Genomic DNA, 12,789 nt, shown 5'->3' with positions numbered 1-12,789 from the left:
TGACAGCTGATGGAGGTGTGACTGCTGTTGCCTGACAGGCCAATGACCACTAGATTTAGGTTGTAGTGCAATGCTCAAAGGCTGGTCACTAGAAGAACAGGACAATGCAACATAGACTGGTAGATGACTGGTGTCAGGAACAGCAGAATGATGCACCCAACTACGCCAAGACTGGAGCCCACAATAGAGGAGTAGCTGTGGTGCAGATACTGAAGACTAGAAGGTTCAAGCTAAGTCTATGAGTGGGAAAATCAGGTACAAATGCAGTAGCAGGTACGTAGTCAGAGTTCAGGCCAGAGTCAGTTACGGACAGGTGGACCAGGAACAGATAGAGTAGACAATAAGGATGAGACGGTTTGGTAATGGGAAGACAATCAGGAAACACAGGTCACAGGTACTGCTGAAGACAAGTCAGCACTGAGCCCATGTTGGCGCAGTTGGTTCATACACCTGTGAACATGCCATGAAGCATACATTGAGACTCATATGCTCACATGCATGACCAGCAACAACACCGTGCGAGGAGCTGTGAACCAGTCTACATCTGTACACAAGTGCCCGTGTGGACATGCCATCCTGCATTTTGTCACAACCTTCCCGACAGTAGTACTTCAGCCAAGACCACTAGTGTAAGAATGTATCAAGCTTGCCTTGGCCTATGCAGGGTCAGTTAAATGGTAATTTAGCTTAGAACACTAGAATAAGGTTGAAGTATGCTCCTCTTGGCCTATGCAGGGTCAGTTAGTGGTACTTTAGCCTAGGACATTAGATTAAGGTTTTATCATGCTCCTCTTGGCCTATGCAGGGTCACCTAATGGTAATGTAGCCTAGGACACTAGAGTAAGGTTGCAGTATGCTCCTCTTGGCTTATGCAGAGTCAGTTAGTAGTACTTCAGCCTAGGACACTAGAGTAAGGTTTTATCATGCTCCTCTTGGCCTATGCAGGGTCGGGTCAGTTTGTGGTACTTTAGCCTAGGACACTAGGGTAAGGTTGCAGTATGCTCCTTTTGGCCTATGCAGGGTAACTAAGTAGGACCATAGCCTTGGCCACTGGTCTTATGTCGTAGCATGCTCCCCTTGGCCTATGCAAAGTCAGTTGACGATGCCACTGTTATTAGGTGGGGGAACACTCCTTTTGGCCTATGCAGGGTCAGTTTGCAGTACTGTAGCCTACGTCATTAGTTTTAGGTTGAAGCGTGCTGCTTTTAGCCTATGCATGGTCAGTGGTGCTATGCCTATGGTATGAAACAAGATTCACTGTTGCTGGAGTCTAACTTCGAAGAAAAGCCCTGCCAAGTGCCATCAACCTATTTCAAAAGAATGCCCTTACTGGCCCCTGAGGCACCCTTACCAGACACTGGAATGGCCGTTTGCAGGGCTTAGACCTAGAGCCATGCCTCTAGTAACAGGGAAACCAGTTTCAGAGAGGCACACAGCGAAGAGCTTTCTGGCTAGTAAAGGTGAGAACAAGCGTCTTGTGGTGTCTCCTTTTAGCTAAGACTTTACTTGAAGTTAAAAGATGGGTGACAAGCTTACTTTAACCCGGTTTCAAACAGTGTACTGCTTCTGTTGGTCCTTGGCAACACAACACCATTACAGCTTCACCCTCATCAGCAAACCTCTCCCAACAGAACACACAAAATGGCTGCCACAAGTACGCACAGAAGACAGGCCCACTCGATGCCTAATTTAGCGGTGGTCACACCACCACCTAAAAAAAACAAAACCCAATGACCAAAATGAAGCCATCGTCTTTGTAAACACTTATTTTTTTAAGATGATCAAATAAGAGCACAGGTTACAGTCCCTTCCATAAATTGCTGGAGACATAGGAATGAAACTGTGTTATCACTGTATTCATTTATTGTGTTTTGATTGCAGTTTTGAATTTTTTTTTTAATTATTTCATTAAAAGGAATTATTTTTACATTCAGCTGTTTTTAGAATGTACAGAACTCGCCTACATCTTTTTGATGCCCGAAAAGAGCTCGTCGCTCTCCATGGATCATGTGCATTTGTCTGTTGCCCGAGTACCATTAACATATTTTATTTAATCAAAGAGCGTGCTTGCAGCTCTGTAGGGGCACATAGATGCCAGTTGGGTCCATTGGACAGTGTGTGGCTCATTCACTGTGTGCCGATTACCCATAGAGATGGAGAAATTGTTAAAGATACACCTTTATTGCCGAAAGTATTGGCACACCCCTCTAAATCATTGGATCCAGGTGTTCCATGAAATTTCCTTGCTACTAATAATTCCACGGTCACCTGTTAGTGGTATTATAACAGAGTGGAAGCAACTGGGAACAACAACAACTAATTTTACGTAGGCCACGTAAAATGACAGAGCGGGGTCAGCGCATGCAGAAGCGATTAGTGCACAGAAGTCGCCAACCGTCTGCAGTCAATGGCTACAGACCTCCAAAAACTTCGTGTGGCCTTCAGATTGGCACAACAACAGTGCGTAGAGAGCTTCATGGAATGGGTTTCCATGGCCGAGCAGCTGCATCCAAGCCTTACATCACCAAGTGCAATGCAAAGCGCGGGATGCAACGGTGTCAAGCACGCCGCCACTGGACTCTAGAGAAGTGGAGACTTGTTCTCTGGAGTGACGAATCACACTTCTCTGTCTGGCAATCCGATGGACGTGTCGGGGTTTGGCGGTTTACAGGAGAATGGTACTTGGCTGACTGCATTGTGCCAAGTGTAAAGTTTGGTGGAGGGGGGATTATGGTGTAGGGCTGTTTTTCAGGGGTTGGGCTTGGCCCCTTAGTTCCAGTGAACTCTTAAGGCATCAGCATACCAAGACATTTTGGACAATTTCATGCTCCCAACATTGTGGGAACAGTTTGGGGATGACTCCGTCCTGTTCCAACATGACTGCGCACCCGTGCACCAAGCAAGGTCCATAAAGACTTGGATGAGCGAGTTTGGGGTGGAGGAACTTGACTGGCCTCAACTCGATAGAACATCTTTGGGATGAATTAGAGCAGAGACTGCGAGCCCAGCCTTTTTGTCCCACATCAGTACCTGACCTCACAAATGGTCCAACATTCCCATAGACACACTCCTAAACCTTGTGGACGACTTCCCAGAAGAGTTGAAGTTGTTATAGCGGCAAAGGGCGGGCCAACTCAATAATGAACCCTACGGACTAAGACTAGGATGCCATTAGAGTTCATGTGCGTGCAAAGGCCGGCGTCCCAATACTTTTGGCAATATAGTGTATATGACGAATGATTTAATAAGTCACATCACTCAGCAATGATGCAACACCCAGCACTGCTTAAAAGGCTTTTGATCCTTCAGCTCCATGTAATCAGGCCAGGACTCTGCACCAATTGGAAGGAGTTGATGACCCGAACAAGGGTGCATGCTGGAAGTTCTGGCCTCATTGCCTGCAGGGTTGTAATTCCGTCATTTCCCCATCAGCAGCCACAACACAGCCAACGTGCCGCACACCGTCCACGCTGCCGCAGAAATAAGGCCGCCCCTTAGAGGACAGGTCTCGGTTACGTTGCCTCTCAAAGTCAGTGTTGTTCGTTTGTGCCCATTGCCACGATTAACCTCACAGGGTTTAAAACTTTCTTGTGCCTTTTGTATGTTGGAAAGAGCAAATGCAGTTCAACAAGAAAGTATTCTGGATCTTCAATAAACTGTTGGTGGGAAAATGGTAGAATTTTATTTCACAAATGTGATCTTTCTGTTCCTTACATACTCCAGCACCCCTTTATCCGCCATGTGGGAAGGAGAGCTTCTGTAACAAGCTGAGAGTAGAAACCCATAGCAGCCAATCTGCTCCAAATGGATGAAAGGTGAAATCTGGGTTGCTATTGGTTATTACACTTTCAGTATTTGCATTACTCATGTGTTATCTTACTACAAAAAGCCATTGTTGCTTATACTTTGTAGGAAGGCCACCTCTGATGTCTGATCTGGTCCCTGAATATCACAATGGTGAGGTGACCAACCACCCAAGAACACAATCTGCAGGGAGTTTGTATTGGCCTTTCACAGCCACAAATGTTTACTAGTAGGTTACTTGGCGTCCGGCCACATTAATACTAGAGCATATTGTATGCTTTTATTTGTGTGGTAGAAGCCTAAGATTGTAGATTTAGGCAATGACTGATGTAAATAGTCTATATTGCTCAATACAAATATCTGCAGGGAGGGGAAATGGTTAAAACAGAACTATATGCTTTGAACAGGAAAAGGAGCTGGTATTTCTTTTATTATGGTAGCACTCTTCCATCCAAACTAGTTTTGTTACTATGAGGAAAACCGAGAGATCCCGTGATTATGTCTGAACGTTATTTGAATGAGCACAAGCTGTTTAGTTCCTACCATCTTAAAAATTCACAATAGGGACACTGGTGGGTAGACGATGACAGAAACTCTAAAGGCAAACTATACTGTGCATTATTGAACCTGGAAGACTGAGGACATACTGTGAGTGCAGGGCGCCATGGACCCATCTCTGATGGGTGTTACCACAATGTCTTGCCTTCACACTTTAATGAAGCAGAGAGCATGGCCGACTTCAGCTGCATCATCAAGGATCACATACCATGGGAGAATAGCAGAACATAACATAAGAGGCCAGAAGACTTAATACAATGGTAAGTATGTAAGAATTTTAAAGGCTAAACCGTTGATCATAGGGCCTCCAAGGGGTAGGGGGTGACAAGGAGTAAGAACCTGGAGCCTTTATTCTCTGAAACGGAGCCTCTAAGGCCAACATCCCGGACTCATCTCCTCTCTGGAATCTGGCATCTACTAGTAAAGGAAACACCAACTGAGGACCTGGAAGATGTCCGTTTCTCTAGTCAGTACTTCTGCTCTGTTGTACATCTGGTGCGGCTGCTTATTTTTTCATCCTGTTTGCCCTTCTCTACTGACATAAGTGGACACCTTTCTATTCATTCTATAGACACCTAGAATGACCATGCCAGGTTAAAACAGTAAAAGCTCCCAAAAACTGATACATGTGTAGCTGTTTGCCTGGACTTCAGCTTTAAAGAGGCCCTGTCACCAACTTCAAAATTGCAGGTATAAGCACAGAAAAATCATGTATTGTGAATGCGTTTTTTTCTATCCAAAAATGTTTTTTTATTAACTTGCTATCAAATGTAAACTTGAGTCAATTTCCTAACATAGCCTATCTTTGCACATCAAAGCCTTCTCCTCTTCTGGGAGTGCCTAATTACTCTTTGTGCTGGCCCAGCTCCTCCATTCCACCCCTTTACATAACCTTTTATGTATCTACCAGTGGAGGAACGAAGGGGAATACTCAAGAATGTCATTTGAATGACAGCTTTAACCCTGCTAGAGGTGCTGACATCACATCCAAGATGGCGGCACCCAGCAGCAGTCTCAGGGCTTTTGGATGTCTACACGAGGGAGGCTTTTACAGGTAAATAACATGCCAAAAATGCATTATATATATGCCTCTATAATCTCATGAGAGAATTAAAATGAATGGTCTGGCAACAGGGTCTCTGTAGAGACTGACACTTATTTTTCCATCTACGCCAATCCAAAGTCTGTGTAACCCCCGTGTTGGAGCTTACTCAGGGTTAGGTTCTACCTTCTTGGCAGGTGACTGTGTTTGGGTCTGGGAATTGGCTCTTCATGCCCAAGTACAGCATCTTAGGATATCACATGCTTCACCATACTCAGAAACTCTGCGCTTTGTGTAAGTCTCAGGACTGGATGGGCAGGAGTGCAAATCCTTCGGCAGGCACAAAATGTTTCATATTTTGGTGTATTGAGCGATTTACCATATTTCCATGTTCCATATTTTATTGGTGTATTTAGCGATTTACCTGAAGCTTAGCTTTAAGCTTTTCACATGCACATTACAAAACTTGACAAAGAACACACTCTCCCCCATTAAAACCCCAATGTATAGAAGTAGATTTCATATAATGAATTTATTTGAAACAACAGAATGAAACCAAAGCACATGCTGAACATCCATCATGGTTAATGAAAGCACACACTGTATTAATCAAACCGATAAAACAAATCCCTCTGTACTATATCACCAGATCCCTCTGTACTATATCACCAGATAACAGATTTGACACCATGGGATGACCTCCCTTCAATTCCCGGACCTGTTAAGTTGCATCATTTGTGCCATTTATATTTCTGCCAACAATGAATCTGTTTTTCATTTCCAAAAGGAAAAGAACGCCAAAGATCATTCAAACACTGATAACTGTATCTGGACAAGATGAACAAAGTCCCTGTCTGGTGCATCCCCTACTGATGCCTTTCACCTACAAAGCTTGCTTCATCATAGAGGACCCAACCTTGTGGGTGAAAGGTGTCATGAAATGTGAGGGCAGCCAGTCTTTTCCTTCGGATTTGTACAGGCTGTGGAGCATGGGACGAGCCCCTGCTTGAAGTTCGGCATTCGATCTTTCACAGGGGTAACCCGATTCGAGACATGGGGATCAGCGTACCCCATACAGAACCCAGGAATCTGTCAAATTAAAGAGAGACGGTCTAGGAGAGAAATATGGCCACTACCACTGCAGACACCCTTGGCCTTCCTTCACTATGTGCAAAATCACAGATGTTATCTAATAAGTGCAAGCTTGCTCTAAGTCCTTGCCTCACTAAGTCTTAAAGGACAGATAAGGGTGATGGCTCTATAACCTACAAAAACTAACCAACAGCAAGTTCTATATTTTTATCTTGACACATTCCTTGGAAGTGCTCTAAAAGGTGCACCTGTCATTCAGAGGCCAACCATAAGCTGCAAGGGAGGAGGGTAAGGGCCATGTCACTGTAGTTATCCTGCCGCTGGTGGTGACTCAGTGACATGGTCACTATGAGGGCACTCTGCTTCACCTCAATCATCACAGTGTCGCCCCACAGTGAGACTCTATAGCGTTACAGGCAGTGAAGGAGACACTGTAGGAGCAGGCGAGTTGTCTCTAACAAATTCCCACCAGCTGCATGATTGCTAATGTGGCTAAGCCCTTGGGAGGTAGGTACTGTTTCTGCTTTTCCTCAGTTATAAAGGATTTAGCATGATTTAATAGGGCGATGTCAAGCCTTCCTGTATCCTCAAGCAACACCATTTGCTATAGGCGTAATCTCGCCACAAGTGAAGAGTAGACAGTGCTGGCCCAATTGGCTGCAGTCAGGGCTTTCGCCATCAAATAAGCAGATCAGATGCTGGCGATATCAAAGAACTTAAATGGTCACATGGCCATATTAGGGGTGAGCAATGACTAAATATGGTCAATGATGTCACCAGCATCCCACCCCTTTGTTTACGTGCAGATGCGGGACGAGGAATCCCCCGACCGCAGCAGTTTGGAACGGCACTGTCAGGTTTTTTCATGTTCAAATGAACTCTGATTTGATCCAAACCTGAGCTTATCCCTAGTGAGGAGGCATGCTGAATGACAGTTCCACCTTTTTATTTTTAACGTTGCTTCTATTTCAGTCTAGGGCCAGCTATGGGGTTCTATAAAAAGCTTCCAAAAATCAGTGGTCCTTATGCCAATGTTTTATACAGAGCGCCCCCAAAGTTTCCATTGCTTTTCCTCACCATATTACAACACCGGGGCTGATCAAGTGGGTATAGTGGGCAGCCCTTCCCACTTAGCACCTAGAAAGGAATGCATGTGTTCACTTGCACCGAGCAGACCCAGGTAAGAGGCTGCAGTAGTTTGCTGAAATCAATGCAATTAGCTGCACCAGAGAGGAATAACAGTGAATTTTCACACAAAACTACTAAAAACGTCATTGCTAAAGAAACCAAGAACAGCGACTCCATCCACCACCTTCAATGTAAAGCATTCACTCCAAAATAAAAGGTACACTTTAACCTTGTAGTTTGCAGTTGCATAAATATCTGTACATGTAAATGGTCGTAAATGAGTTTAAAATGTACTGCATACAGCAAAATGTCAAATATTGCAAATATAAAACGCACATAGCACACTAGAACAGGGCATACAGCATAGCCTATTGTGACTTGTGTAGTGTTCACTGCATTTGTCCATATTAGGAGGTTACCATAGGAGGACAATGTATACGGAGGAGCTGACACACAAAAGGTAGGTAGGGACCCCAAGGTGGACAGGAGCAGAGTCAAAGATGTCAGGGAGATCTGACTGGCATCACCCGCGCTCCCACTGCCGGCATCACCCGCGCCTGGCATCATCTATGGTCCCTTTTGTTCTTTGGCTCTGTAATGGAGGTGGTACTATACAAACACCCTCTTCCTTAAGACAGCAGTGCTATAGTTTCAAGGCAGCGTCACAAGTACTGTTTGACAACTGGTAAAGAAAGATAATGAGGTAACATAACCCACAGTGACAAGGGGACATACAATCCACTCCACAGAAGACAGATGGGGGCTAAAACATATTTCCTACAAGACGTAGCTAATCCGACTTTTAATATCTCCAGGAAGGAAAGAGAAGGCGACCCTAGGTGACATTACCCGCACGTGACTTGGGGACACAAAGCCCCTGGCTTACGGATGACTCCGGTGGCATCCAACACTCATCTACACATGTCAAACCGCCAGACCAGGAGCTGTCTAACAACCAGAGGAGATGAGTGGCATTTCTCAAGGGTATGTTATAAAATGGTACAATTTAATAATAAAGAGTTCCACAAAAACATGAGACTTTGAAGGGGAAATGCCGTCCAGACAGGTAGATACAATATGTATTTACATTGTTAACTCAGGGTTGGATAAATCCGAGGAGCCAAGTCGGCAATGCGCCCTAAATTTTATAGCCGGCGCCCAACATTTGAGGCTCTCTCTAGCTGTTGTCAGAGGAGCTGCCTCCTAAAACAAAAACCTGCTGAATTGGATAGACCGGCTCCTGAATTCCATATGGATTTATTCACTCCGGTATCAACAAGAACATTTGTAAAGCAATATACATACATCTGCGATCAAACCCAAGGGCGACACCACTTTACCATATCTGCTGCTCTGCTGACTCAATGCCACAGGTCCTGTCTCCAACCTGTCTGCAATACATCACCACCACACTGCTAATGGTCCCCCATTATCCCATATATGTACCTCCTCTCTACCACCCATCATTTTATAGAGCAGACACCCATTACAAGCTTGAATCCAACTGTTTGCTGGCATGCAGCAACTGACCATGACGACAAGTGTGGTGATGTCACTGCACTTGTAGTCCTCTGAGATTTACAAGGCTCTCTGCTGGGATTTGTAGAATTTTATTCCACAGATCCTGTAAATAGATCTGTGGATGAGTGATGTAGCTGTGTGGGCTGGGCCACTTACAGCCACACCAAATTCAAAAACACAAGATTGGGGCGAAGTACCCCACGATACAATAAAAGGGGGATATGACCATGCTTCATTTTACTCCCTTAACATGACTATAACATAAAACATGGTCTGAAAGGTGGAGTAACCCTTTAAGTTCTTACCAATCAACTTTAGTGTCTGTACCAAACAGTGCAGCATGCACTCATCTCTCATAGCAGCATCATTTACAACCATTGATTAAACAGAGCAGATTGGTGACATGACAGGACATACATCAATTAATATAGAACTCGTCTGCTGTATTTTGAAGTGTTAATTATAATGAAATATTAATAATTACTCAGAATAAAATAGAAAACGTTTTCAAGACACTTTTACTAGGGACGCTTGCTCATGTCCAAGCCCTGGAAAGAGGTCTGCATGGCCCACAGGAAATGGTTTTGAGAAAATTGTCAAGCTTAAAGGATAACGGTACCGATGAATCACATTGCAGCATTATTTAAATAATGTACAATGCAAAACAGTCATCCTGGGTCCTTACTGGAAACTGGTGATCAAACAAAAACTGTCCAGTGCATGGGCAGTCTTTATGTACTTTGGCTCTCCATACAATCTCAATAGAGGCAGCTAACTACTTGAAGTATAAAGTGACTGTCATTTTGCCCATTGAGGGCAAAGTGGCAGGTTCTCTTGACAGGTGACCCACCAATACCACCCTTCACTGCAACCCACCTCGTTTTCTTCTGCCAGAGCCCTTAAGAAATGCTAGGCAATTCCTGGCATGGACAGCATGTGACCTTCTGCCCTTCCTCCCAGCATGCACTCCTCAGGTCTGGGCAACCAACAGGGATTAGACCCAGGGCTCTGACAGGAGAACAGTATGGTAGGTGAGGGCAGGAAACACAGAGCACTTCCAGGTACGGGAAAGCATATGACCTCCTTCCCTTCTACCCAAAATGAAGTGCCAGGACCTGATCAGCCAATTGCCATGACCAAACTGTCACATGAGGGAGGAAGGAAGTCATCAACCCTGTGTAAGCTCCGACACCATCCTACATAGAGCTTATACAGATTTGGGCTTCTGGCTCCGACAGTGGAATGGTGTGGTTGGGGAGTGCAGACAAACGGAACTTAAAAGAACTATGAGGTGAGTGAAAATGACTCATCCTCATAGTTCGAGCCGTCACACGTCGCTCGCTCACTTCTCTATCATCTACCTGCAGAGAGCAGTGACTGCAGTCACCGCTCCACGCAGGGATTCCCCTGTCCGATCCTGCAGCGCTGTCTGGCGGAACGGACGGGGGAGGGTAAAGCTGGCTCTGCCTCTAGATAGGCAGAGCCAGCTGTTACTCATGAAGCTGGGTGGATCTCGACAGTAACGTCAGGATCCGTCCTGGCTGCGGCGGTCTCAGTATACCACGAGCTGTAGCTCGAGATATAGAGCTTGGGGTGAAGCTAGTTTATGTCCTCCCGTGACCCTTAAGAGAACTATGGGGAAAAACACTTACCCCATAGTTCTCTTTTAAGTGGGTGAGGGGGTGGTTGATCTTCTAAGAAGGACTGTCATCTTATATTCCAAGCATGCCGCTGCCCCTTCTAAAAGTGTATGGAGCTCTGCAGGATGTAAACACTCTGAACAGACAAGACAGTGGGCAAAAAAGGGGCATCAATATATTTTATCCATATTAATACTAATATATTGCAGCTTGCCACTCATTAGATGTGGTGGCTGCATTCATTTTCTTTCCATATGATGGTCTTGAACCAAGAGGCCCGTTGTGGCCAATCTATATAAATATAATACTATGTAGTGTTGGTCTATCTGGCTTTCTTGTGGATCTTTCCTGGAGGAGAGGTGGGAGGAAGTCCAGGAGAAAACGTCTTTAGATACCACAACCTATACGTGATGTACCAGGACAGGATGCCGAAGAAAGTTCCAAATACTTTTTGCAAAGGAGTATGGAAGTAGATGGAAGTACAAAAGAACATGAGAGCCCAAATGAGCCCCAAGACTCCCAGAGACACAACCAAGGCGTGAATGAGCGGCTTCATCCTGTGCCTCTTGATCCTCTCATCTCTTAGAATGGCGGCTTCCTCCAAAATCATCAAGACGCAATACGGGAGGAGGAACGAGTGGCCGGAGATGTCGAATCCCACCCATAATCCTCCACTCTTGATGCACGCTCTCTTGTCCCCGTGCTCCGTGGTATTCTGTAGCTGCGTCTCAGAAACGTGACAACTGCCGGTGGCGTTCTCAATGTACGTGAACACATTGGTAAAGGCGTACCATATTAGGGTTCCTACAAGCAGGGTGCTTATCCTGCGAAAAACGGCCGGGACGCTCCGAGTCACAATGTAATTGGTCAGTCCGATGAAAGGCAAGAGCAGCGATAACGTCCAGCCCCAGGAAAGCTTGACAAAATAGCTGCAAAGACAAGAAAACGTCACTGGTAAAAGTATGGGACCAAATTGCTTAAATAGCACGCGCACTTCAATGGACAAACCTGGCAATGAGGGGTATGACCCCGCGCTGTCCCAACTAGTGAGGAAGTGACTCAAAGCAACAGGTAAGAGGTCTTGTCGCTTGCATGATAGCTTCCAGTAACAAATACATAAAAAATATGGGGGTGTTAAGGAAGCTCTTTAGTACCCATGCCCATGTTCCCACCACCTTTCCTTTAATCCCAGGGCTCTGAACCCACGCTCAGGGGAGCGTGCACATACACAGTGTTCCGGTATTGAGTTTTGATCAAGTTTTTACAGCACCCTATTCCAGAGCATGTCTTTTTGTGGAAAAAACACAAACTGCTATAATGGCACACTCCTGAACAATATTTGAGGCTCACTGCACCCCATAGTTGTTACTCTTCCCATAAAACCATGCTACTGGACCTCCATAAGTATTTAACAAGAGAGCAGCCATGTGGTTCTCACTTAGGGAGTAATGTGACAGCAGCTGACCACGTGACATGAGCCCCTTCACCGACCACGTGACACCCCCCTCTTTAGCCTAGTTGAGCACGTGACCCGTCCGATCCGGAGTCCAGTGACCCTGCTACTCACACGTTCAGAAAGTTCTTCTTGTTGTTGAAGTAGGAGTCCGGCAGCGGCCAGAATTCCTTCAGCAGCGAGCCGCCCAGCGTGACACAGGCCAGGCCCAGGGCCGTGTGTCTGCGGAGCCCTTCACCGAGGAGACGGGACTGGACGAGCCCAGAGCTGCGCTCAAGCCACTCCATTGTGCGCGGCCACCACGCGGCATACAGACATCCACAGAATGCGTGCGCGCCCCCGCTGCGGACTGCGCATGTGCAGTGCACGCTGCCATCAGTACGGCTGCCCGGGAGGAGGAATTAAAGGGACAGTAGTGGGCACATGGGTACAGGACACAAGTTTTGTTTATTTTGTATTGAGTGTTGAGAGATTAGAACAACTGTCAGGTTTTTATTGCTGTCTGTGTCCTTATTAGGGAGAGTTATCCTCTCTGTTTGTTCTGGTAACCC

The 12,789-nt window shown here is 45.7% G+C and overlaps 1 protein-coding gene across 1 annotated transcript; it reads right to left on the bottom strand.

Annotated features, from left to right (window-relative positions):
• Nucleotides 1-11,081: 11,081 nt before the first annotated feature.
• On the bottom strand, nucleotides 11,082-12,574 carry FITM2 (fat storage inducing transmembrane protein 2). Its single transcript, XM_018574550.1, has 2 exons — nucleotides 12,353-12,574; nucleotides 11,082-11,714 (listed from the first exon to the last, which is right to left on the bottom strand). Exons 1-2 carry the CDS (start codon nucleotides 12,523-12,525, stop codon nucleotides 11,108-11,110), a joined length of 780 nt encoding a protein of 259 aa, XP_018430052.1. The 5' UTR covers nucleotides 12,526-12,574; the 3' UTR covers nucleotides 11,082-11,107.
• Between the last annotated feature and the right edge of the window lie 215 nt (nucleotides 12,575-12,789).

The sequence above is a fragment of the Nanorana parkeri genome, unplaced genomic scaffold (genome assembly GCF_000935625.1).
Source record: "Nanorana parkeri isolate BGI_ZX_2015 unplaced genomic scaffold, ASM93562v1 scaffold50, whole genome shotgun sequence".
Taxonomy (NCBI): Eukaryota; Metazoa; Chordata; class Amphibia; order Anura; family Dicroglossidae; genus Nanorana; species Nanorana parkeri.
Note: the sequence above shows the minus strand (reverse complement) of the source record. Positions and strands in the feature narration are given on the sequence as shown.